At 34.7% G+C, this 24,428-nt stretch overlaps 1 protein-coding gene across 8 annotated transcripts in view; it reads left to right on the forward strand.

Moving 5' to 3' along the window:
* GRIK2 (glutamate ionotropic receptor kainate type subunit 2) overlaps positions 1 to 24,428 on the forward strand; it is a 742,533-nt gene that overhangs the window by 684,421 nt on the left and 33,684 nt on the right. For all 8 annotated transcript variants that reach the window (XM_025294639.2, XM_025294642.2, XM_025294643.2 and 5 more), the window contains one exon: positions 16,433 to 16,658. In XM_025294639.2, coding sequence (XP_025150424.1) covers positions 16,433 to 16,658 — 226 coding nt within the window. The remainder of the gene's footprint in view (positions 1 to 16,432; positions 16,659 to 24,428) is intronic.

Below are 24,428 nucleotides of genomic sequence, written 5' to 3' on the forward strand. Positions count from 1 at the left end.
GCATGGTCTACTGTTCTTGAGTGATTGTGTCTGTGGAGAAAGAGAGATCTGGAATGGAGCTCCTGTTGCAGAGCCTACTGAACAAATTAAAGCTTAAACATTAGCAAGCAGGAATAAAATGGAATAAGATCTGTAGCTACCTAGGTATGGAATGTTAAGTCAAGAACTTATTTTAAAAATAATGGTTCAGTTCCTCAGCCATGTCTGACTTTTTGTGATCCCATGGTCTGCAGCACATCAGACTTCCCTGTCCATCACCAACTCCGGGACCTTGCTCAAACTCATGTCCATTGCGTCAGTGGTGCCATCCAACCATCTCATCCTCTGCTGTCCCCTTCTCCTCCTGCTTTCAATCTTTCCCAAGTTCAGAGTCTTTTTCAGTGAGTCAGTTCTTTGCATCAGGTGGCCAAAGTATTGAAGCTTCAGCTTCAGCACCAGTCCTTCCAATGAATATTCAGGACCGATTTTTTTTTAGGATGGCCTGATTGGATTTCCTTGTAGTCCAAGGGACTCTCAAGAGTCTTCTCCAACACCACAGTTCAAAAGCATCAATTATTTGGGGCTCAGCTTTCTTTATGGTCCAAATCTAACATCCATACATTAGTACTGGAAAAACCATAGCTTTGACTAGATGGACCTTTGTCAGCAAAGTAATATCTCTGCTTTTTAATATGCTGTCTAGATTGGTCATAGCTTTTCTTCCAAGGAGACAAGCGTCTTTTAATTTCATGGATGCAGTCACCATCTATGGTGATTTTGGAGCCCAAGAAAATAATGTGTCTGACTGTTTCCATTGTTTCCCCATCTATTTGCCATGAAGTGTTGGGACTGATGCCATGATCTTAGTTTTTTGAATGCTGAGTTTTAAGCCAGCTTTTTGGATGTCACCATAGGCCAAACAATAGGAACAGATCACAGCTCTGCCCATCAACAAAAAATTTGATTAAAAATTTACTGAACTTGGCCCTGCCCATCATAACAAGACCCAGTTTCCCCCATGGTCAGTTTCTCCCAGCAGAGAGCTTCCATAAGCCTCTGAAAACCACAGTCACAGAAAACTGAAGAAACTGATCACATGGATCACAGCCTTGTCTAACTCAATGAGACTATGAGCCATACCATGTAGAGCCACCCAGGATGGATGGGTCATGTGAAGAGTTCTGACAAAACGTGGTCCCCGGGAGAAGGGAATGGCAAACCACTTCAATATTCTGGCCTTGAGAACTCCATGATCAGTATGAAAAGACAAAAAAAAAAAAAAAAAAAAAAAAAAAAGGTATATACCAAATATAAAACTTGGACTAAGGAAAAATAAAAATTAATTATCAGTTTTATTGAGACAGTTCCTAAAAGACAACCTCCAAATCTATGCTTTTCTAACTTGAAATGATTATTGAATGCTAGGAATTAATCAGAGATATAGCCACATGTGACCTATTTCTACTTGAAGGTACAGGCAGAAGATTCTAATAGAGATTTGTATCAAAACAAAGAATTCTTGACAAAAGTAATTTTAATTAAATACAAAAGAGTTATGGGGAGAACACATTCAAGTTGTCTCTGCCATGCCTTTGACAGACAGTGTTAAATAAAGCATGTAGTTATTGACATTCCTTCCTGGACGAAACCCTGTGCTGGTTAATGGTGGATACCTACTCATTTTCCTTGTAAACTATCCTGGAATTGGTTTGAATTTACCCTCTAACTGCTTAAAATATTCTTTTTGTACCCAGTGGATTTAAGTTTGCTCAGGTGATATAGTGGGAATTGAACAGGTTGCCAACATCTCTCTCTCTCTCTCTCTCTCTCTCTCTATCACACACACACACACACACACAAACAACAAATATTCTTACCATCCTCTTAAATTTAAGGTTAAATTTAGCTTTATTTAGGAATCACTTAACAGATACCTAAAATCATCATTTTTTTGAATTAACTTCAAAGGATGTTTCTTGAAAACTCTTCAACTATATCTTATTTTGTGTATAATTCTGTTTTTTTTCCTTTTTCTTTTGGTATTTCTACTGGATTTTTGTTGTTGTTTTCCATTACATATATTCATTTGCATAAGTATTTTTTGGTGTTCCTTTTAAACTTTTGATTGTTTAACCTGTTGGTGTCGGTTTAATTGCTGTTGTGTCTGACTGTTGTGACCACATGGACTGTAGTTGACAGGCTCCTCTGTCCATGGGATTTTGTCTTGCATCTATTTTGCTTCATCCTACAGTACTTATTTTGGAAAGTTTATTTTGGTGTATCTCTAAATCACTGCCTTAAATAATACCAACAACTAATTACAGAAAAGCAATTTCAGCAAAATTGTGTCCATTGTTAAAACTCACAGCAAGTTGCTTTAGTATGCAAGTTGCAAGTCTGCCTTAAATGTTGGGATAGATATTTAATTACCCTAATCTCACTTTTCTCATTTTTGTGATGGCTATCCCAAAACATATATCACAGGGACATGAAGAAGATTTAAATAGCATTATGTTCTTAAAATGCTAAGCATAGGATTCACACAATAATAAGTTTTAAGTTGAGTAGTTTTAAGAAAAGTAGCTGAGAAAATACATAGCAATATCAATTTGAGCCTTCCTTTAAAGGATCCTTATGTTGATGGTAATTACCCCATTATTTAAACTTACCTGCATGAAGATTAGATTTAGTACATTTTCATGATCAATCTGAATATTTCTTTCAGTTATTCTATAATAACTTCATGTGTAGTTAATACCTTTAGAATTAATAAAAATGTATTCTCTAAATTTGGGGGGATGCTTCTTCAGCAATACTATATTTTTTATAATAACCTGGTGTTTCATAACTAATTGCTCACCACTTTATTTGTGTACTCTATTCATTCCTTCAAATATATATCAGATGCTTTTCTCTCAGTACCTGTGCTAGGTCTAGAGAAACACTTGACACTGTAAGTCAACAACCATCATGAAGAGTACAAAAAGTAACCAAATAATCATTAAATAGGATATACACTTAAAAATTGCAAAGGTTGACTACAGTGTACTATAAGAACATAGAATGATTTAAAAATCTATTGGCTCAAATTGATTCCTTTTTATGGCTGAGTAGCTTTCCATTGGAGCTTAGGTGAGTTTCCAGGTTGTGCTAGTGGTAAAAAACCAGCCTGCCAATGCAGGAGATATAACATACACAGATTCAGTCCCTGGGTCTAGAAGAGCCCCTGGAGGAAGGTATGGCCACCCACTCCAGTATTCTTACCTACAGAATCCCACGGAGAGAGGAGTCTGGCAGGCTACAGTTCCTAAGGTCACAGAGTCAGACACGACAGAAGCAATTTAGCATGCATGCACACAATATTCCTTTACACATTTAAGCCAGTAACTTTTAACATAATTATATGTTCTAATAGAACACTGTAGCCAACCTTTGCAATTTTTAGGTATATATTCTATTTAATGACTATTTGGTTGCTTTTTGTATTCTTCATGACTCTTGTTGAGTGGTGGTGTCTAGTGTATCTCTACACCTAGTACTGGTATTGAAAGGAAGATACCTAACATATAATTGAAATGACTGATTGGACAGAAGAGCCTGGTAGGCTATAGTCCATGGGGTCACAAAGAGTTGGATGTGACTGAATGACTAACACACACACATGCACTCACACACACTTTCTATAAATAACTTCTAGTAGCTACTGTCGGAGAAGGCAATGGCACCCCACTCCAGTACTCTTGCCTGGAAAATCCCATAGACGGAGGAGTCTGGTGGGCTGCAGTCCATGGGGTTGCTAAGAGTTGGACACGACTGAGCGACTTCCCTTTCACTTTTCACTTTCAAGCAGTGGAGAAGGAAATGGCAACCCACTCCAGTGTTCTTGCCTGGAGAATCCCAGGGACGGGGGAGCCTGGTGGGCTTCCGTCTATGGGGTAGCACAGAGTCGGACACGACTGAAGTGACTTAGCAGTAGCAGTACCTACTGTACATCAGGCACTATTCTAAGTAGAAGGGGATAAAATGATGAACAAAACAAGGTAAAATTTTCCATCTTTGTGTAGTTTATCTCATAACAAAAGGAGCTAGGAACAGAATGAATACATCAATAAAAAATAGGAAATATGTGATGTACTCTACAGCACAGTTATTAAGTGCTATGGATAAAAATAAAGCAGGAGGCACATCTGTGTTATCTTGAAACGGCATTATAAAGAGAATAAATAAGGGAAGTCCCTTTAAAAAAGTGATGTTCGAGCAAAGATTGAAAGGAAGCGAAAGTGTGTGTGAAATCTGTGTGAGGCACACAGATATGCGAGGGAAGTATCGTAGCATTAGAGAAAATGGCAAGTTCAAACATCTGGGTAAGATATGGCTCCTCTAATTAAAATATACCTCAGGTTAATGATTTATATAATCATTGATGTAATTACCTTATACATATTAAATTCATGATTATTGTGATTAAGTAGACTTGATTAGCCAATAGATGGAGAAATAATTCAAGTCGTTTCTCTCTCCTCCCTGTGGCCTGACTGATTTTTTTTTCTACAAGTTAGAAACAAAAATCCATTTTGTGTGTGTGTGTATATATATATATATATATATATACACACACACACATATATATGTATAGGTAACAGCAATACAGACATTATATAAACATCATTCTTAAAATATTTTGATGAGATTTGTATCATTTCCCAGTAAAGTTTAGAAATTCTGGAAAAGGTACTGGTTGAAAGTGCAATGATGGTACTATTTTTTTTAATTTATTTATTTTAGTTGGAGGCTGATTACTTTACAGTATTGTGGTGGTTTTTGAAAGACATCACCATAAATCAGTCATGGGTGTACCTGTGTCCCCCCATCCCAAACACCCCCTCTCTCCTCCCTCCCCATCGCATCCCTCTGGGTGGTTCCAGTGCATTGGCTCTGAATGCCCTGTTTCATGCACTGAACTTGCACTTGTCATCTAGTTCACATATGGTTTCAATGCTATTCTCTCAAATCATCCCACCCTTGCCTTGTCCCACAGAGTCCAAGAGTCTGTTCTTTGCATATGTGTCCCTTTTGCTACCTTGCATAAAGGGTCATTGTTACCATCTTTCTAAATTCCATATATATGCATTAATATACATTTTGTTTTTGTGTTTTTGTGTTTTTCTTTCTGACTTACTTCACTCTGCATAATAGGCTCCAGTTTCATCCACCTCATTAGAACTGACTCAAATGCATTCTTTTTAATAGCTGAGTCCATTGTGTATGTATACCACAACTTTCTTACCATTCGTCTGCTGATGGACATCTAGGTTGCTTCCATGCACTAGTTATTGTAAACAGTACTGCAGTGAACATTGGAGTACATGTGTCTCTTTCAATTCTGGTTTCCTTGGTGTGTATGTCCAGCAGTCAGATTGCAGGTCCATATGGCAGTTCCAATTTTTTAAGGAATCTCCACACTGTTCTCCATAGCGGCTGTACTAGTTTGCATTCCCAACAACAGTGTAAGAGGGTTCCCTTTTTTTTCCACACCCTCTCCAGCATTTATTGTTTGTAGACTTTTTGATGACAGCCATTTTGACAGGTGTAAGATGGTACCTCATTGTGGTTTTGATTTGCATTTCGCTGATAATGAGTAATGTTGAGCATCTTTTCATGTGTTTGTTAGCCATCTGTATGTCTTCTTTGGAGAAATCTCTGCTTAGTTCTTTGGCTTATTTTTTGATTGGGTCATTTATTTTTCTGGTATTGAACTGCATGAGCTGCTTGTATATTTTGGAGATTAATACTTTGTCAGTTGTTTCATTTGCTATTTTTTTCTCCCATTCTTAAGACTGTCTTTTCACCTTGCTTATAGTTTCCTTTGTTGTGCAAAAGTTTTTAAGTTTAATTAGGTCCCACTTGTTTATTTTTACTTTTATTTCCATTATTCTGGGAGGTGGGTCACAGAGGATCTTGCTGTGATTTATGTCAGAGAGTGTTCTGTCTATGTTTTAATCTAGGAGTTTTATAGTTTCTGGTCTTACATTTAGATCTTTAATCCATTTTGAGTTTATTTTTGTGTATGGTGTTAGAAAGTGTTTCCTCTGCAGTTTTCTAAAGAGTTTGAGTAGGATAGGTGTTAGCTCTTCTCTAAATTTTTGGTAGAATTCACTTGTAAAGTCATTTGGTCCTGGGCTTTTGTTTGTGGAAGAATTTTGATTACACTTTTGATCTCCTGGCTTGTGATGGACCTGTTAAGGTTTTCTATTTCTTCCTGGTGCAGTTTTGGAAGGTTATACTTTTCTAAGAATTTGGCCATTTCAAGTTGTCCATTTTATTGGCATATAGTTGCTGATAGTAGTTTATTATGATCCTTTGTATTTTTGTGTTGTCTGTTGTGATTTCTCCATTTTCATTTCTAATTTTACTGATCTGATTCTTCTCTCTTGTTTTCTTGATGAGTCTGGCTAATGGTTTGTCTATTTTATTTATTTTCTCAAAGAACCAGCTTTTAGTTTTGTTGATTTTTGCTATAGTCTTCTTTGTTTCTTTGTCATTTATTCCTACTCTGAATTTTATGATTTCTTTCCTTCTACTAATTTTGGGATTTTATGTTTATTCTTTCTCTAGTTGCTTTAGGTGTAAAGTTAGGTTATTTATTTGATGTTTCTCCTGTTTCTTGAGGTAAGCTTGTAATGCTGTGAACCTTCCTCTTAGCACTGCTTTTACTGAATCCCATAGGTTTTGGGTTGTCGTGTTTTCATTTTCATTTGTTTCTATGCATATTTTGATTTCCATTTTTATTTCTTCCATGATCTGTTGATTATTCAGAAGCGTGTTGTTTAGCCTCCATATGTTTGTATTTTTAATAGTTTTTTATCCTGTAGTTGGCATCTAATCTTACCTCATTGTGTTCAGAAAATATGCCTGAAATGATTTCAATTTTTTTGAATTTACCAAGGCTAGATTTATGCCCCAGGATGTGATCTATCCTGGAGTATATTTCAAGTACACTTGAGAAAAAGGTGAAATTCATTGTTTTGGGGTGAAATGCTCTGTAGATATCAATTAGGTCTAACTGGTCCATTGTATTAGAAAATGATGGTTCATTTCAGAGTTTCAAATGTTGATGATTTTTTTTTCCTCACACCTATTTATATTTCAGAGTTTCAATTAGAGAGGAGATAGAGATCTAGCACAGAGAAGGCAATGGCACCCCATTCAAGTACTCTTGCCTGGAAAATCCCATGGATGGAGGAACCTGGTAGGCTGCAGTCCATGGGGCCGCTAGAGTTGGACACGACTGAGCGACTTCACTTTCACTTTTCACTTTCATGCACTGGAGAAGGAAATGGCAACCCACTCCAGTGTTCTTGCCTGGAGAATCCCAGGGACGGGGAAGCCTGGTGGGCTGCCGTCTATGGGGTCGCACAGAGTTGGACACGACTGAAGCAACTTAGTTGGAGAAGGCAATGACACCCCACTCCAGTACTCTTGCCTGAAAAATCCCATGGACAGAGGAGCCTGGTAGGCTGCAGTCCGTGGGGTCGTGAAGAGTCGGATACGACTGAGCGACTTCACTTTCACTTTTCACTTTCCTGCATTGGAGAAGGAAATGGCAACCCACTCCAGTGTTCTTGCCTGGAGAATCCGAGGGACGGGGGAGCCTGGTGGGCTGCCGTCCATTGGGTCGCACAGAGTCGGACACGACTGAAGTGACTTAGCAGCAGCAGAAGCAACTTAGCAGCAGCAGCAGAGACCTAGCAAAACTGTAATTAATTTTAATCCTAAAGGATGACATACATGCCCTGTATATCATACATGCCCTCATCAATTTAGGTTATACCTCATCTGTCATTTGTCGTGGCATTTATCACACCATTTCATAATTCTTAGTTTACTTTTCCAGCATTTATGAGATATTAAGCTTTGCATCCACAGTGCCTGGTATGGTCTTTTTTACTAAGCTGGTACTCAATAAATATTGTAATGAAAGAACAAGTGAGTGAATGGGTAAGCAAGTGAATGTTTCCATGTTCCTATAAATTATAAATTATTCCAAAGGCAAAGGAATAGATATCAGAATTTAATAGGTATATGCTGCAATCCTAGAAGAAAGTTGTTACGTTTCTCCATTGATTGATTATATAAGTTTGCAGCAAGAATAAAATCCTGATATCTCTAGAGAGTTTTATTGCTAATCAAAGTGACTTTATGTATTTTCTCATTTATTCCTCCTTAACATTTCTGTGAAATTGTTAAGCATTTTATTCGATATGGCCAAGAAATTGTGGTTCATGGTCTTCCATTGACCAAGTGAAGATGGTTCCTAATTTTATTTAAATTTGACCAAATGACAGTAAAATCTATTGCTGGTTGCTCTTATTTATGAGAGAATAAAATATTTGACCATGAAATTTCAAGATATCTCATTTAAAGAATAAAATGCAATGGTCAGAAGAATCATCAGTGGGAATTCTAAACAGGGTAGAATGAACTATCAAATCCTGACTCATCTTCCTCTAAAGGATAACTTTACCAAATAACTTTAAACTTGCTGTCCATCATATTATGCTCAGTCATAATTCTCTGTCTTATTCCTCTGCTAACTTTCAATAATGTTAAGAAGAGCAGTCTCCCTGTTTTATTGTCTTTCCCTTCAAATAACCTGTTTTAAGAGATTGCAGATGCTTTGAGATAAAACTGCCAGGATTATTCCAAGGACTGTCAGGTTTGCTAACAACCAAATGCTTTCAGATCACTGCATTTGCCTCAGATTCCACCTTTGATATGAACCACATATGGCTTCAGTCCTGTTTTCCTGAATTAACTCTAATTTCCTAGTGACCAAGGTCAGATGAGTCCAGATAGGGCTCAGCTGTTCTTACCTAGCACATATGTTCCAGTGTTGTTGGTAATTTATTTACTGTAATAAAAAATTAAAATGCAAATCTCAGCCAGATTCTCCTTTACCAAGGTCTCCCTTGGTATGTGCTTTTTCAAATCACGTATTAGGAATGACTACATACTGACTTTTTCATAACAATATGAAAAATGTTATTATAGCATTTTTATAAAATATTTAAGTTAATATTAGAAATAAAATTGCTAATGTGGAATTTATTGAAAAGGAATACTTTGAGTAAGTGCCAATGACACCAAGTTTACTTTGGTAATTTTGAAAAATCATCAGAGATTACTGCCTCTTCTTCTAGTACTTCATCATATCCATTCATACATCAGAGTTCAACTAATTCTGCTATGCATTATGGTTTAGGAGATAAATTATTGTTTCATGAATGTTTTATATTTTAAAATAAAAATAAACAGGTTCTTAACATAAATGAAGTATATCTTTAAAGTTACTTCAAGGTGTTTTAGGTGCTATGCTACTAGATAAAAGGGCTTCCCTGATGGCTCTGAGGATAAAGAATCTGCCTGCAATATGAGACCCAGATTTGATCCCTGGATCAGGAAGATCCCCTGGTGAAGAAACTAGCAACCCACTCCAGTATTCTTGCCTGGAGAACCCCATGGACAGAGGAGCCTGGCAGGCTGCAGTCCATGTTGTCACAAAGAGTTGGACAAAAAGCCCTAAACAACAACTACTTGATAAACTTTTTTAAAGAATCTGAGTTGTAGCCAAAACTTCAAATATTATGTTTTAAAAAACATTACAAAATAGTACTGGATTTTCTTTGTATTATTGATGCTTTGTGGTCATAATAGTTCAAACTAGATTAATATTAAAGATTTCTTCTCTTATTCAATAAAATAAGCTTTCCTCTAGAACAGGCATAAAAAGTTAATTTAAATTCTTATTTCCAGAGGTCTCATAAACATTTTCTTACCATTTTTAGGGTATTGGATAGGTTTATAGGCCCATGAACACAAAATGGTTTCTGAATTTTATTTTTTTCTGGTTTTGCATTTACTTAAAAATGAATTGGAATATAATTGCTTTACAATATTGTGTTAGTTTCTGCTGTACCATGAAATAAATCAGCTATATTCCCCCCCTCTTGAACCTCCTTTCCATCCCTACATCCCACCCCTCAAGGTCATCACAGAGGACCCAGCTGAGCTCCCTCTGCTTTATTTGAATTTTAATTTGTATTTGACATCGAGCAAAGGGAGTGGGGAGAATAATTCACTTGCATGCTAAACAATTTAAGTCAAAGATATTTTTTTAAAGATGGCTTTGAATTTGTAAAATATGTTGTTCACAATAAAAGTTCTATGCCAGTGGTACAAGAATAACCCTTACTTGATTGGCTTTCATAACATTTTAGATGGGATAGAAACAAAATTTCAAAGCACTGGAGAAGGAAATGGCAGCCTGCTCCAATAATCTTGCCTGGAAAATTCCATGGACAGGGGAGCCTGGTGGGCTACAGTTAGTGGTATCACTAAGAGTCAGACACTACTGAGCGACTAAACAGCAACAACATTCCTACACTAATATCTTACCAGTTCTAGATGTCTCTCTCTAGAATGCTCAGGAAAAATGTTGCCTAAAACCCATTAGTTATTGGAGATCTGAAAAGAGCCAGGTAATTTCAGGTTGCATAGTTTATCTTGAGTTCTGTCAGAAACTAAAGTTGTATATGTTTACATTTGGAATCATCATCTATATATTTAAAAGCTTTTAAGTATACTGAATGTTATTTTTAAAGCACAACATCTTTTGGCATCTGTGAATTTTTTAAAAGTCTTGTGTTTCTTATTCTTAACAAGAATTTTTTTAATCTGTTTGTTTACATTTCATACCCTCTGAAAGCTGCTATTATAAAGAGACAGTGCCTCATGAATTTGTTTTATTGGTTTTATGCTGATATAGCAAAAACCAAGTCAACTTACAAGCCTCAGCATTTTGATAAAATAAACACTGCTAAACGTTGGCGTCCTAAATCTGCCCAATGTAATATAGAAGGAAAAGTGTCCTTAATATGGGACACATATACACACACCCCAAAAGAAAGAAATTTACTCTGGTGTTTAAAGTGGTGGTGTAGTTGTGTGAGAAAATCAGAATATTTTATTTCGAATATTTTAAATATATTTCCCTGGTGGCTCACACAGTAAAGAATCTACCTGTAATGAAGGAGACCCAGATTTAGTCCCTGGCTTGGGAAGATCCCCTGGAGACAGAAATGGCCATCCACTCCAGTATTCTTGCCTGGAGAATTCCACAGACTGAGGAGCCTGGTGGGCTATCATCCATGGAGTCGCAGAGCTGGACACGACTGAGCAACTAACACTTTTCCTTTCATTGCTTTGATTTTACTATTCATTTCAAACAATATCTATGAGACTTGATTTAATTTATTTACTTGACTTTATATTACTGTGTACAACATAGCTATAATGATAATACTTAGAAATATTTTTCATTTTTGCTAAAGACATTATTGTCTCATTATAAAATTAAAATTCTTCATTAAAATCATGATGTCGTAAATCCTATGAGCAAGTTTCTATTTAAAATCTGCCTTCACTACTAATTTTTTTTTTTTTTTTTTTTTTTTGTATCAAGTAGCCTTAGTATACTCACCTGTGAAGGAAAGGAGTGAAACAAGATGTTCTTATGTTTAATTTTTTTTTTTCACTAATTCATTTTTTAACTTGACTAATTTGCCATTATCTTAATTCTTGCCTTACGGAAAATTTATAATATTTCATGCTTAGTTTATTACCTGGCTTTCATTTTTCATGTTTCTCTTAAATAGTACATTATTCTAGACTGTCCTTCCTAATTAATTTGGCATCAGTGGTGCCAACCTATATTCCAACTCCTTAGTCTTTTCTGGTGCTCTGTGTAGTCCTCACTTCTCTATGTCACTGTTGCTGGAGGACCTTCAAAGACTTGTTTACATTTGGTTCAGCAGCTTATTCTCCATCCCTGATTGTATCTTGTCCCTTGGCAATGATCACCAGCTACTTTGTGGAATGAAGCTAACCTTAGTCTAAGAGGAGATTGAGAGGACATAATATATGATCAATCTTTTAACATGCCCCATCTTCCACCTATGAGCTTTAGTTCACATGGCAACTTGATATTTCCTTATTTCTAAGTAAGTGAACATAAATTTTCAGAGAATACACAAATATTTTTTACTTTTGTTTTTAATCACCTGCTTACTGACTTTAAATGAGTTCTTCCTCTTAGTATTTCACTTGTAAAGCTTTCATATACTATTTTTAACCTTAGAGATCCTATGGTCTTTTTTACTTTACTTTTTTATTGTATTCAACAATTTTCTATTTTACTGGAAGTAAAACTAGCTGAGTCTCCTTATTTCCTCCTTACGCATTAGATCTTAGAGTATTAGCACAATTCCATATGTATTTAATATATATATTTTGAAATTAGAGGTCAAGTCAGTTGCACTGTTTTAAAAATCCTCTTTTATTCTACATTTCACTTGAGGATTCCATTTTTTATATCAGATTTTAATATGTATCTCATCTTTGAATGTGTTTTCTTTCAACAAAGTCCATTTAGGATTTTTCTTTGAACTTATGCAATATCTTTTACCTTGCTAAGGATATTAATGTCATTTTGTTTATTATTTATCTTTATGTTTTATTCTTTATTCTTTATGTTAGAGACTCACTGCAAGCCACAGGTGCTTAGTTAAGGATGAAAAACCACTTTAGGGTGATGCAGTGGTTCCTTTTTTTTTAAATCCATGATATGTGCCTTTAGATGTAGTTGTTATAGTACAATAATTGAGACTATGAACTGATAGCCTATTTACCCATGTTTCCCTTCTGCTTTTGCCAGGAAGAAGCCACATGAATTTAAGTGAACTATTAACTGCTCTGTGTTTTCATTTTCTAATTTTAGAATGGGGACAAAAATATCTACCACCTAATAGAAATCTTATAAGACTTAAATGATTTAATATGTATAAATAATTTATAATAATATTTGGCACATGCTGAACTCTATATGTGTTAACTGCTATTATTACCTTTTTTGTTGTTATTGTTTTATTAATATTATTATTGTCTCTTTAGAGAAGTTCAATTTTGCTTAAAAATATCTTCCTGGAGGAATTCAAAGGTCAAAGACAAACAAGAGGGCTGACTGATCTCAACATTGGTTATAGATTCCAACATGTTCCTTCTGGTTTCAGTGTGGCTTGCCTAGATCAACTCATCCAGTGTACTCTTGTTTACTTCCCACAGAATAAAACCTCTTGGCCTTTGCTTGGGTGGGATGGAGCAGTCACAAAGATAGTTGTTTTTAAGACAGTTTTCCAATATATTCTACTTTTGTTAGACCTTTAATCATTTTGGCTTTGAGAGGGATATAGAAATGCTAATCTCAGAAACTTTTGCAGGGGAAAAGGGGGCCTTAAAGGTTGATTAGCTCAATTGCAATTCATCTATCTGCATTCCTCCTTCCAAAATTTTGTCTCTGCTGCATTTCATCTGATTCTCTTTTGCCTTGTAGTTTCACGCCATAGGAGAGAATATGTGTTCAAAGATGATATTCAACCTTCCATCTTTACCAGATTACTTGGTGTTTTTTAAGAAAAATAAAACACAAGCACTGGGTAGTATTAAGCTCTTTTTAACAAATAGAGTAAAAAAATGCCTTACTACTGCATAGTGTTTTTACATGTAGTGTCTTATTTAATCCTCACAAAAACCTTAGAAGTTTGGTAGATATTTGACTACCATGTAAACTAAAATTAAAAGAGATTAGTTAGTTTGCATAAGAACATATTTTTTTAACAAGAGATAAAGAATTAGTGATCATTCGGACTTGGACCTACATTATTCAGAATTTATCTATATATTAGTTAAGTATAGGTAATCAATTTTTCATGTGTGGCCATATTTATAGAGAAAAGTACATAGTAAGCTTCATATTCACCCTAAGTGTTTTGTTCAGATACTTTCTTCATATACTGTATAAGCAATCTTAGCTGCTTTAAACTTAAGTGTTTCAGTGAAATTCATGTTGTTCAAGCCTTTTGTTTTTAAACTAGTGATGGCCATACTATCTTCACTACTGAAAATGATAAAAGTAATAAAATTTCCAGGTGACCCTAAAGACTAGTTTTGTATTTTAACTTTCTATAAAAATAGTTTGAATTTAAAGGCATCACATACCAACACATACATACATGCAATCTACAAAGACTTTAATCTTATCTCCCATATCTGGCTACACAGTGTTGTGTTTTATAGCCATAATTGATAGATGACTGTGCTCAGTTGGAAATTGTAGTCAAAGAATGCCAGCCAACCTAGCAAGCAAGCCATATAAAATGTGAGTGAGCAGCAGATAGTCAATATTTCTAAATTAAAATATTTGGGTGTTTATTATGAGAAACAAAACAATTTGGGTAACTTTTCTATCAAAACTTATTATCCCATATAAGTATACTAGGAATAGGTTTATTTTCTGTAGACAGGAAAGATGATTAAAGCTGTACAAAAATCATAGACAATAGATTCAAGAAAATCAGAAGTATATTAAGAGATATTTAAGTAAAAATGGAAGATAGGAAGTTATTAATAAGGACCTATTGTATAGCACAGGGAACTCAATACTCTGTAATGGCCTGTATGGAAAAAGAATCTAAAAGAGAGTGTGTGTGTGTATATATATATATATATATATATATATATATATAAACTGTAGCCTGGCAGGTCCATGGCGCTGCAAAAGAGTCAGATACAACTTATCGACTAAACAACAACAAAGATGTTACATTTTAAATTGTCAAGTAATGAACATGCAATTTTGATACATGAATTTTTAGTATTACATCCATGGGATTGTGTTTATTATCAGTCACAGATTCACTAAATCAAAAACTGTGTCCATTTTATTTTTTACATAAAATCTCTTTAATCTGAAGGTGAGCTCTGATTTTGATTTTATTTTGTATTTTGACCTCACTTAATCCAAAACATTAGGAGAAAATATTTTTTACCTTTGAAAGGACATGAACTTGTTGTAGCTAGCCTCATTATGTTCCTAATTTGGATAGCAAGATGTATCTTTGCAAAACCTCACTATTGGTCATAATTATTCCAGTAAGAATATCACCATAGTCTTAACTATTCCTTTCATTTCCCATTTCTACTCCAAACATTTGACTATTTTCCTTAAAAACAACTGACATACCGCAATTTGTTGCCCAAATTTGTTATCATGCCAATCTCATTCTGGGTACTCTAGCTGCCTTCTTTCAAGGACTGGCCTTTCGGCATGTTTTAATGTTCATTGGAGAGCAGAGGTTTACATTTTTATTGCTTCTTAGCTCTAAAGCTATACTTGTTTTTATAAAGCACATAATGCACCATTAGGTATTTCCCCACCTCCAAATTAATTTTTTCTTTCCATGTTTTCATTGAAATAGTGCCATAATTTTTAAAAATATTATTCTGTACTAACTTTTAGTGGAAGGAATAATATCACGTTTATGTCCTGGAACATGTAGGACTAAATACATGCTTAAACTTCAAAAGACTGTATACCTATTTATTGGAAAATAGTTTCAACGTTTTATGGCAGAACAACCAATGAGGTGAAAATCCTCCTTGTGTTTATAATTGGAATATTATGTTTTGTGTTGGTATAAGAATGAAACTAAGGTAAGGGTTTCACAAATTAGCTTTCCATAAGCAGATGCTAACCTTCTTCCTGTTTATGTTTTACCAGTGCCTTCTGAACAAAACCCATTCCTTTCCTTTAGCAATAAGTCGTACTGAAGCCCTACTGAGAATTTCCAGCAGGATATAAAAACTCTTCTATTTTCTTGGTCCAGGAATCCTTAGTTAGTAAGACCTGGATGATTGATTTCCTGTTGTCCTGAGGCAGGTTAAAAGAAGTTCTATGGTGTCCAGATTGTGTCTCAGCAGAAATGTAGTCATCTTACTTGTAATATCCTTATTTGTAACAAATTCCTCTCGTCTCTACAACTTATATTTGTATGTGTCCTTGGGGGGATAATGTAACATCTGTCTTATAGTCAACAACTGAATTCAGGGGGAAAAAAATCTCTTACACTTTTATAGTGTCAATCGGTGTCCAGTGTCTGCATTTTCCAAATTTGATGTTATAGTAATGTTGAAAGATAAAATTGTACATATGAGATACGCATGTGAGATACAAACACAAAAATCCCTTATTAGTCTGTTTTATTCTTTTTTTTTTATTGCCTCCTATGATTTACTAGTTGTGATCTTTTGAATCTTAGGGCATTTTTTATATGTTTGCTAAATAAATCTGCTCCATGCCTGGAAATACGATGAAGAATTGCTCTGAGAAATGTTTCTTCGCAGATTTTGATTTTTTGTTGTTGTTGTTTACTATCACTGTTACTAATAATACAATTATACAGTATTATGAGCAAACTAAATATAGTTAATTTCATCAAAATATTGTAGGGTCACATGGAAACTAAGGAATATTTTTCTTATGTATCCTGTTTTTCCCCAGAAATCAAAAATCTCCACATATGACAAAATGTGGGCCTTTATGAGTAGCAGGAGGCAGTCTGTGCTCGTCAAAAGTAATGAAGAAGGAATCCAGAGAGTCCTCACCTCTGATTATGCTTTCCTAATGGAGTCAACAACCATCGAGTTTGTCACCCAGCGGAACTGTAACCTGACACAGATTGGTGGCCTCATAGACTCCAAAGGTTATGGCGTTGGCACCCCCATGGGTAGGTTTCATGTCAGTGGCTTGTTCTTTGTTCATTAATCCTAGTTGCTGTGAGAAGGGAGAAAAAACAGTGCCTCCATATGCTGTTAGAAATTTTGCTTCAAACAAATGTATCTTGCTATATTCTGTGACTGTATAAAAACAGGAAAATAGTTGGACATCTGCTTCTAAAGGAATAAGTTACAAAAGAAAAAATGATTTCTACTAAAATGGTCAGTAGACATTTTTACTATATCAGAGTTGAAAAACTCCACAACACCCCCCGTAAAGGACCTTTTCTTTAATCTTACACTTAAAAAAAAGTTCGATGAATAAAATAAATTTTTTGGAACTTTATTTTTTCGGATTAGTGGTGTATGAATATAGTATTTGATTTTGCTGACTAAAAGAATGAGCTGCAAATGGTTACTGTGAATAATCATTTTATTTAAAAGAAATATGTTTTATTTGAGAGTACTGGCAGATGATTTACCAGTAAAATACATAGAATAATTTACACTAGGAATGATTCTATTTAACATTCTTTCTTCTATATGATAAAATTAATTTCAATAACAATCATGGAATGAAATAATAATAATTGCCGGAAAAGACAATGAAAAGTTACATTTATTGAGCTTAGTATTTATGTATAATATATGGATATGTATATATTTATATGATAAGGTAATGAATGAATAAATGCATAATATTAGAGTACATACATACATGCTGTGGGCATAAAAATGGCTCCCCCCAAATGTCCCTGGTTTAATCCTCCAAACATATGAATATGTTACCTTTATTGCTAAAAAGGACCTTGCAGATGTGATTAAGTTAAGGATCTTAAAATGGGGAAATCTTCCTGGATTAACCACGTCAGTTCAGTCGCTCAGTAGTGTCCAACTCTTTGCGACCCCATGAATTGCAGCACGCCAGGCCTCCCTGTCCATCACCAACTCCCGCAGTTCACCCAAACTCATGTCCATGGAGTCGGTAATGACATCCAGCCATCTCATCCTCTGTCGTCCCCTTCTCCTCCTGCCCCCAATCCCTCCCAGCATCAGAGTCTTTTCCAATGAGTCAACTCATCACATGAGGTGGCCAAAGTATTGGAGTTTCAGCTTTAGCATCAGTCCTTCCGAAGAACACCCAGGACTGATCTCCTTTAGGATGGACTGGTTGGATTTCCTTGCAGTCAAAGGGACTCTCAAGAGTCTTCTCCAGCACCACAGTTCAAAAGCATCAATTGTTCGGCGCTCAGCTTTCTTCACAGTCCAACTTTCACATCCATAGATTAACCACGTGAGTCCAATGTAATTGAAAGAGTCCATATAAGAAGGAGGCACAGGTGTCAGAGTCACAATTAAGAAGATACCACAACAGAAGTAGTGAGAAAATGAATGTGCATATGCTAGTCCACCTGGGCTGCTGAAACAAAATACCAGAGACCGAGTGCTTGAAAAACAGTAGTGAACAATGACACTATAATAGTTTTGAAACTTCTGCAAATTTTTCAACAACTGGGTCAAAATTGATTTTCATGTAACTGCGTTTAATAAATGGTATAGCCATATTTCTCAATGTATCTTCATTCATAATTTTATTGCTTTTAATTTTGAAAAGTTTCTTTCAAATCAACAAAGATGTATACTATAATTAGAAAGTAAGGCACAGATTCATAAAAAATTCCATTTCATGATAAATTTAGAAATTGCAATACTGTCCATGTCTTTGTTTCTTTGGGATCATTTCTAGCAACTTTCAAAAATCTAGGAAGTCCAAAAATTTTCCACCATAATAACTTCAAAAAGTTTATTCAGATTCATTATAGCTGAAAATAGTTTGAACTGGCTCTGAGAGAATTTTGAGATATTCACTCCTGTAACATTGCATAGCATTTATATGGTAGACTAAAAATAATGATTCCACAGTCACTGTTGAAATAAAGAAAGCAAAACAAAACAAAACTAGAAAGAATCTGCCTGCAGTGTGGGAGACCTGGGTTTGATCTCTGAGTTGGGAAGATCCCCTGGAGAAGGGAAAGTCTACTCACTCCAGTATTCTGGCCTGGAGAATTCCATGGATGGTATAGTCCATGAGGTCACAAAGAGTTGGACAGGACTGAGTGACTCATTTTCACTTTTAAGCTGTATAATGAGGATTCTCCAGTTTAGTTGCCAAGTGGAGTACAATGTTTATTAAAGAATAAAAAATAAATATTTGCTAATTCAAAGTTCAATAAGTAGGATTGTTAAAACTCGATAATAAGTGTTTAGAACTCAGATGAACAAAAGATATTTTACAGGGAGGGATGTTTTTTAATTGACATGTTTTGACTTGCCAGTGTGTGGTGATAGTTGTTGCTACTGTTGTTTTAAAATTCTCTGCACAAAATGAACCTCCTTTACTGCTCACACTGGGAACAGACCATCCAAAGCTTTGCCATTATTTTGCCAAAGTATTTATCATTTGTTGTGATCTTGGACAAGTGACATGAAATTTACATTTTCTAAATTTCTCTTTTTTAATTAGTAAAATTAGAGAGTTAGACTAGGAAAACCTAAGGTCTATTTAATGCTAAATATGGTGTTTCAGATAATATGCTTGACAGATTCCTAAAATTTGATTTAAAGTGGGCAAGAAACTATTATGTGAAGCAATATGGTTTGCTGATGTCTCAGAACAAATTTTAAAAATCAAACACCTTAAACACGTATGAAGAATGGAAGCAGTGATTGATAGGTTCCTATTGCTTCACAGTTTCGTTTGGAAAGAACTGAAGAAAATAAATTCATTTTGTTTCTGAAAGGAGTGAGATTCCTGCATATCCATACCTTCCCCTTTGGTTTACATTATGTGGAGGAGGACAGAGATTTTGGCCTTTTAGTTGTTGTAAGCCTATACAAGTTTATTGCCTGCACTCCATGGACTTTCAATTATTTGTTGAGCAAATGAACTCTACATCTAAAAATATGATGGTGCAGCAAGATTTATAAACAGAGAAAACAAATAATTTTTGGAGCTAATAATCAGTGTAGCATCTTACATTATTCAATGTGATGACCTCATTGAACAAGAGTGATTCAGGGTAGTGAGAATTAAATAAGATTTGGGGAGGATATATAAGGATTTTGGAGTATGCGTGCTAAACCCTCTCAGTCAGGTCTGACTGTGACCCTGTGGACTGTAGCTCACTAGGCTCTTCTGTCCATGGAATTTTCCAGGCAAGAATACTGGAGTGGGTTGCCATGCCCTCTTCCAGGGGATCCTCCTGAATCTTCCCAACCCAGGAATTCAACCACATCTCCTACACTGCAGGCAAAGTCTTCAAGGCTGAGCCACTGGGGAGGCCCTCTTTGGAGTATGGGGCCTGGGGCATCTCATTTTGGTTCCTGTCCTCATCACTGTACAGGCGCCTGGGGTAACTCTAACTGTTGGAGGCCATCCTGTTAACTTGCTTCTCTTTGGAGTATAGCACAGATATTTTTCATGAATGTTAGTTACATAATAACACTCATAATTTCAAATTATTAAAATAAAGAAATTTGACTTATATTTAATATAAAACCTTAAGCTTGAGAGTTTTTTGTTTACTTGCTTGTTTGAGTTGTAAATACAATGTATCAGTGTACCAAGACTGTCTCTATCATATTGTTCTGCTTTGAGGACATGCTTGCTACAAATCAGGGGCTTCCCTGGTGGCTCAGAGGGTAAAGCATCTGCCTGCAATGTGGGAGACCTGGGTTCGATCCCTGGGTCCAGAAGATCCCCTAGAGAAGGAAATGACAACCCACTCCAGTATTCTTGCCTGGAGAATCCCATGGATGGAGGAACCTGGTAGGCTACAGTCAACGGGGTCCAAAGAGTCAGACACGACTGAGCGACTTCACTTTCACTTTCACTTGCTACAAATCAAAGTGAGTAAAAGTTGCTCAGTCGTGTCCAACTCTTTGTAACACCATAGACTGTCCATGGAATTCTTTAGGCCAGAATACTGGAGTGGGTAGCCTTTCCCTTCTCCAAGGGATCTTCCCAACCCAGGGATCTAACCGAGGTCTCCCACATTGCAGGTGGATTCTTTACCAGCTGAGCCACAAGGGAAGCCCAATCAATCAAAATAGTATATAATTCTCAAAAACTCACTGGGATATTTCGGATGTGAAAGCTATTTTAAAAAGGAAAGATAATAGTTGAATCAGTTCTAGGGAAGCTACCTGTTATAGTTTATGGGACCTATACAAAGAGCAGATTTTTTATTCCTACCCTTGACAGTATTTACTATAAAATATTGACTTATAAGAAAAATATAAAACAATTTAAAATAATAATATATATACTTTAGTTTTAATGTAACTTTCTAAATTAACAAAAATACACAACATTTGGAATTTCTATTTCTTCTCATTCTAACCTTATAGATAAATTGAGAGAACAAAACAAATTAAGCTATAAGCCTTAGGATGTAGTCTTTTTTTTTTTTTCTTTAATCTACTCAGCTCAGCTGATCAGATCAACTTTTGCCGTTTTGAAAAAGCTTAGTTATTGCAAAAAAATAGTCACTGATATTTGCAAGGTCACTTGCACGAGAAACTTATAGAAATCAAGTTGGATTATATATCTATGTGGAATCATCTTTGTAGTGTAGTTAGTGTGGTGTAATAATGTAATATATTAGTGTTTTAAATAGAGAATTTTTAAAAATTAGAAGCTAGCACATGATAAATTTCTTTTATAAGGACCTTCTTGGAATTTTAATATAAAGTTATCAGTATATATTTATACAAATTCAAAATATCTAATAATACTTTGAAATAGCAAAATTATAGACTAGGAAGAACATTTCACCATATTTTTATTTTCACTGCCAAAAAATATTGAATTTAAATTTATTAAAATGTCTCTTTATTAATATATTCAACATACACTTTATTTTTAGCCTAATTCTGAATAAGATAACTACACTTAAAGGAATAAATATTCAAATCAGTCACCTGCAGGTATTACAATATACTTTTTGTTTCTCTTGTTCAGATAACTTGTTTTCTTCTGTTTGACTTGATAATATTAAATTTTTAACTTAGTAAATTTTATTTTATTAATTCAAGCATAGCACAAAATTAAATGATTTTGAGTCTCCAATACATTATGAGTCTTATTAACTCATATAAATTCATCAAAGTAGTATAATCTAGAAAGAGGCATTTCACACTTTAACCCCTCAAATGCTTCTGAGGGAAAAAAAAATCAGCCAGTAATTTATGATTTTTTATGTCATAGCTCTGCCAAAAATATAATTTCATGAATTATTACTTAAGTCATTAATAAATGAAATGACATGCAACTCTAGTACTTGAATGAGATTCTGACATACCATAAACTTTCAACCAACATTATAACCTGAATATCTCAACTCATTAATTAACATTTCCCTTTTATATAATCTTGTTCAAGAATAGTGATGATTTTTTGATAACTTGTATTTACTTAATTTTAAAATTTTGTTTAATTATAAGGAATAAATTTTTAAAACTAATGTTTTTAGGTGTGAAAAATAAAAGGGTATTTGAATTTCTTTTCCCAGCAAAAGTTAAGGAGATACTCTATTCAAAGCAAAGCAATGCAGGCCGTTTCTGGAAATTTAGATCGATACCAGAAATTCCTCAGGATTTTGAGTCTATACCTGCAGGAGCCATAAACTGAAATGAAAATTCTATTTTTATTAATATTGTAAATGTGATCAAAGAGGAACTCCCTTTCCCTTGCTTTTACTGTTACTCAGATTTTTAGTTACTGTCATAGAGGCATGTGTGGTTAAGTGCAGGAGGTTAAACAGAAATACTATGTTTCTTCTGAACTGAGTATTGAGAAATATTTCAAAACTCATGCGTATTTTCTGTTTTTTCCCCCAAAAGTCCATGTGTCCTTTGAGCCTGCTGGGCCTCCTATGATTCATCTAGGGCCCTGCTGTGACCATTCATCACTCTGAGTGTGATGATTACCGCCCAAAGCATGTTGTAGACTCACTGAATGACTCAGATAGAAGCTATTTAATTAGGGAAGCTCTGTTTACACAAAATACCTTAGTGGAGCAATCAACAATGATTCGAAGGTAAATGCTAAATAAGCATAAGCTGGCTTAATTAAGCTCATGGTGACATTAAATGCCTTTCATAGTTTTTCAGAATGCAGTGGTGCTATTTTAATGTGATATTTATGGTATGGTAGATTTTTGAAGTTTTGGTGTTCTTATAATAAGTTAACTGAAATTCCTTTTCATCCATTCAAATTAAAACAACAAAAACTGGATGCGGGGTGGGGGTTAAAGCAAAAAACAAATCACAGCAGTTTTCATTAAGGAATACTAAAATGTGTGTGAGGGGTTGCAGTCTTGCTTGTTAATTCAGCATAGGTTATAATCTATGTAGTTGAATGGGGAGCATTTCTACTTAATGGCATTTTCAGCTGCCTTGTCTCCCTTCTGACCACCCATACTAAAAGCCTTCTTGGCTTCTGTCTTCGGAATTTTGAGTGCATAGTGCACTTTGAGGACTAGGCAGACTCAGCAGTTGTGAGCTGGTAGGAAAGCAGCAATCTAGAGAAATCCATTAGAGCCAGTTGGTGTTATTTTGCTTTGCTGTGTTCAGTTTGATAGAAATATTGTAAAGTGTCTGTAGGGTCCCATTAAAACTGTTTCTATCTTTAAAAGTAAGCTAGTGGTAGAGTTCATCCATTTATTGGTGCCTCATCAGTAAATAATATATGGGAAATACTAGTCAACTGAAAAGGGGATGCAGGAAATACTGTTTATGTGCCTATCATCCACAATGCTAAAATTTTCTGTAACCTTATGTATCCCTACTTAACTTGTGGGGTTACATCACTAGTAAGTTTAAATAGTCAATGTATAATTATTTCTGTGAACTAAATCCACATTAAATTACTCATATCATAGAAAACTACTGCTATCATAGAAAACTACTGGTATGTAATATATGAAGAACTTAATAGGCAATATAGAGACAAAGTAAAGATGAATGCAAAGATACTGGCTTTATAAATGTCTCTTATTTTTTATATATGTCTTTAATACTAGGGTTAAATTTAAAGACAATTTTATCAGACACAAAATTGTTATATACATTTTATTTCTATTAAATTTTCTATGTAAATGTATTTACATTTTATTTCTATTTACACAAAATTATTTGCATCTTATTTCTATTATATATTTATTTCTTTCATATGCAATTATAAATAAGATACATTCTTACTTCACAATTGGAATTTAATATTACCTTTGTAAACTATTTTCTAACATATTTTGTATTAACAAATATAAAATAGCTATCGCTCTATTAATAATTCTTAAGTTACTTTTATCTCATTATAATGTCCTTCCACATAATCAGCCTAAAGTCACAATAGGTTGTATCGTGGACTCTTTATGGTAGAAGGATATCACTTTGACATGTGAACAATGTAAAATTTCTTTCTTGTATTTTCTAATGTTAAATGCATGAGATTTCACTGCTTCTTTATTTCTTGTTATTTGACTAAGTGAGAGATTGGGATCAGTACTAAAAAGAGGCATGTTGTTTGTTTAAGGCAGATGCCCATTTTATAAAAATAGAAATCAGTATGAGAAGCATGTTTTTCCCCTGTTTTGCTCACCATCCAATTCTAGAATTCCCAATTCATCATATAATAAGTACTGTAATATTCATCATAGATGCATAAAATTGCTGGTCTTTAGTTCTTCAGCTTTACTAAAATGAATGAATACATTTGT

The sequence above is a fragment of the Bubalus bubalis genome, chromosome 10 (assembly GCF_019923935.1).
Source record: "Bubalus bubalis isolate 160015118507 breed Murrah chromosome 10, NDDB_SH_1, whole genome shotgun sequence".
NCBI classification, from domain to species: domain Eukaryota; kingdom Metazoa; phylum Chordata; class Mammalia; order Artiodactyla; family Bovidae; genus Bubalus; species Bubalus bubalis.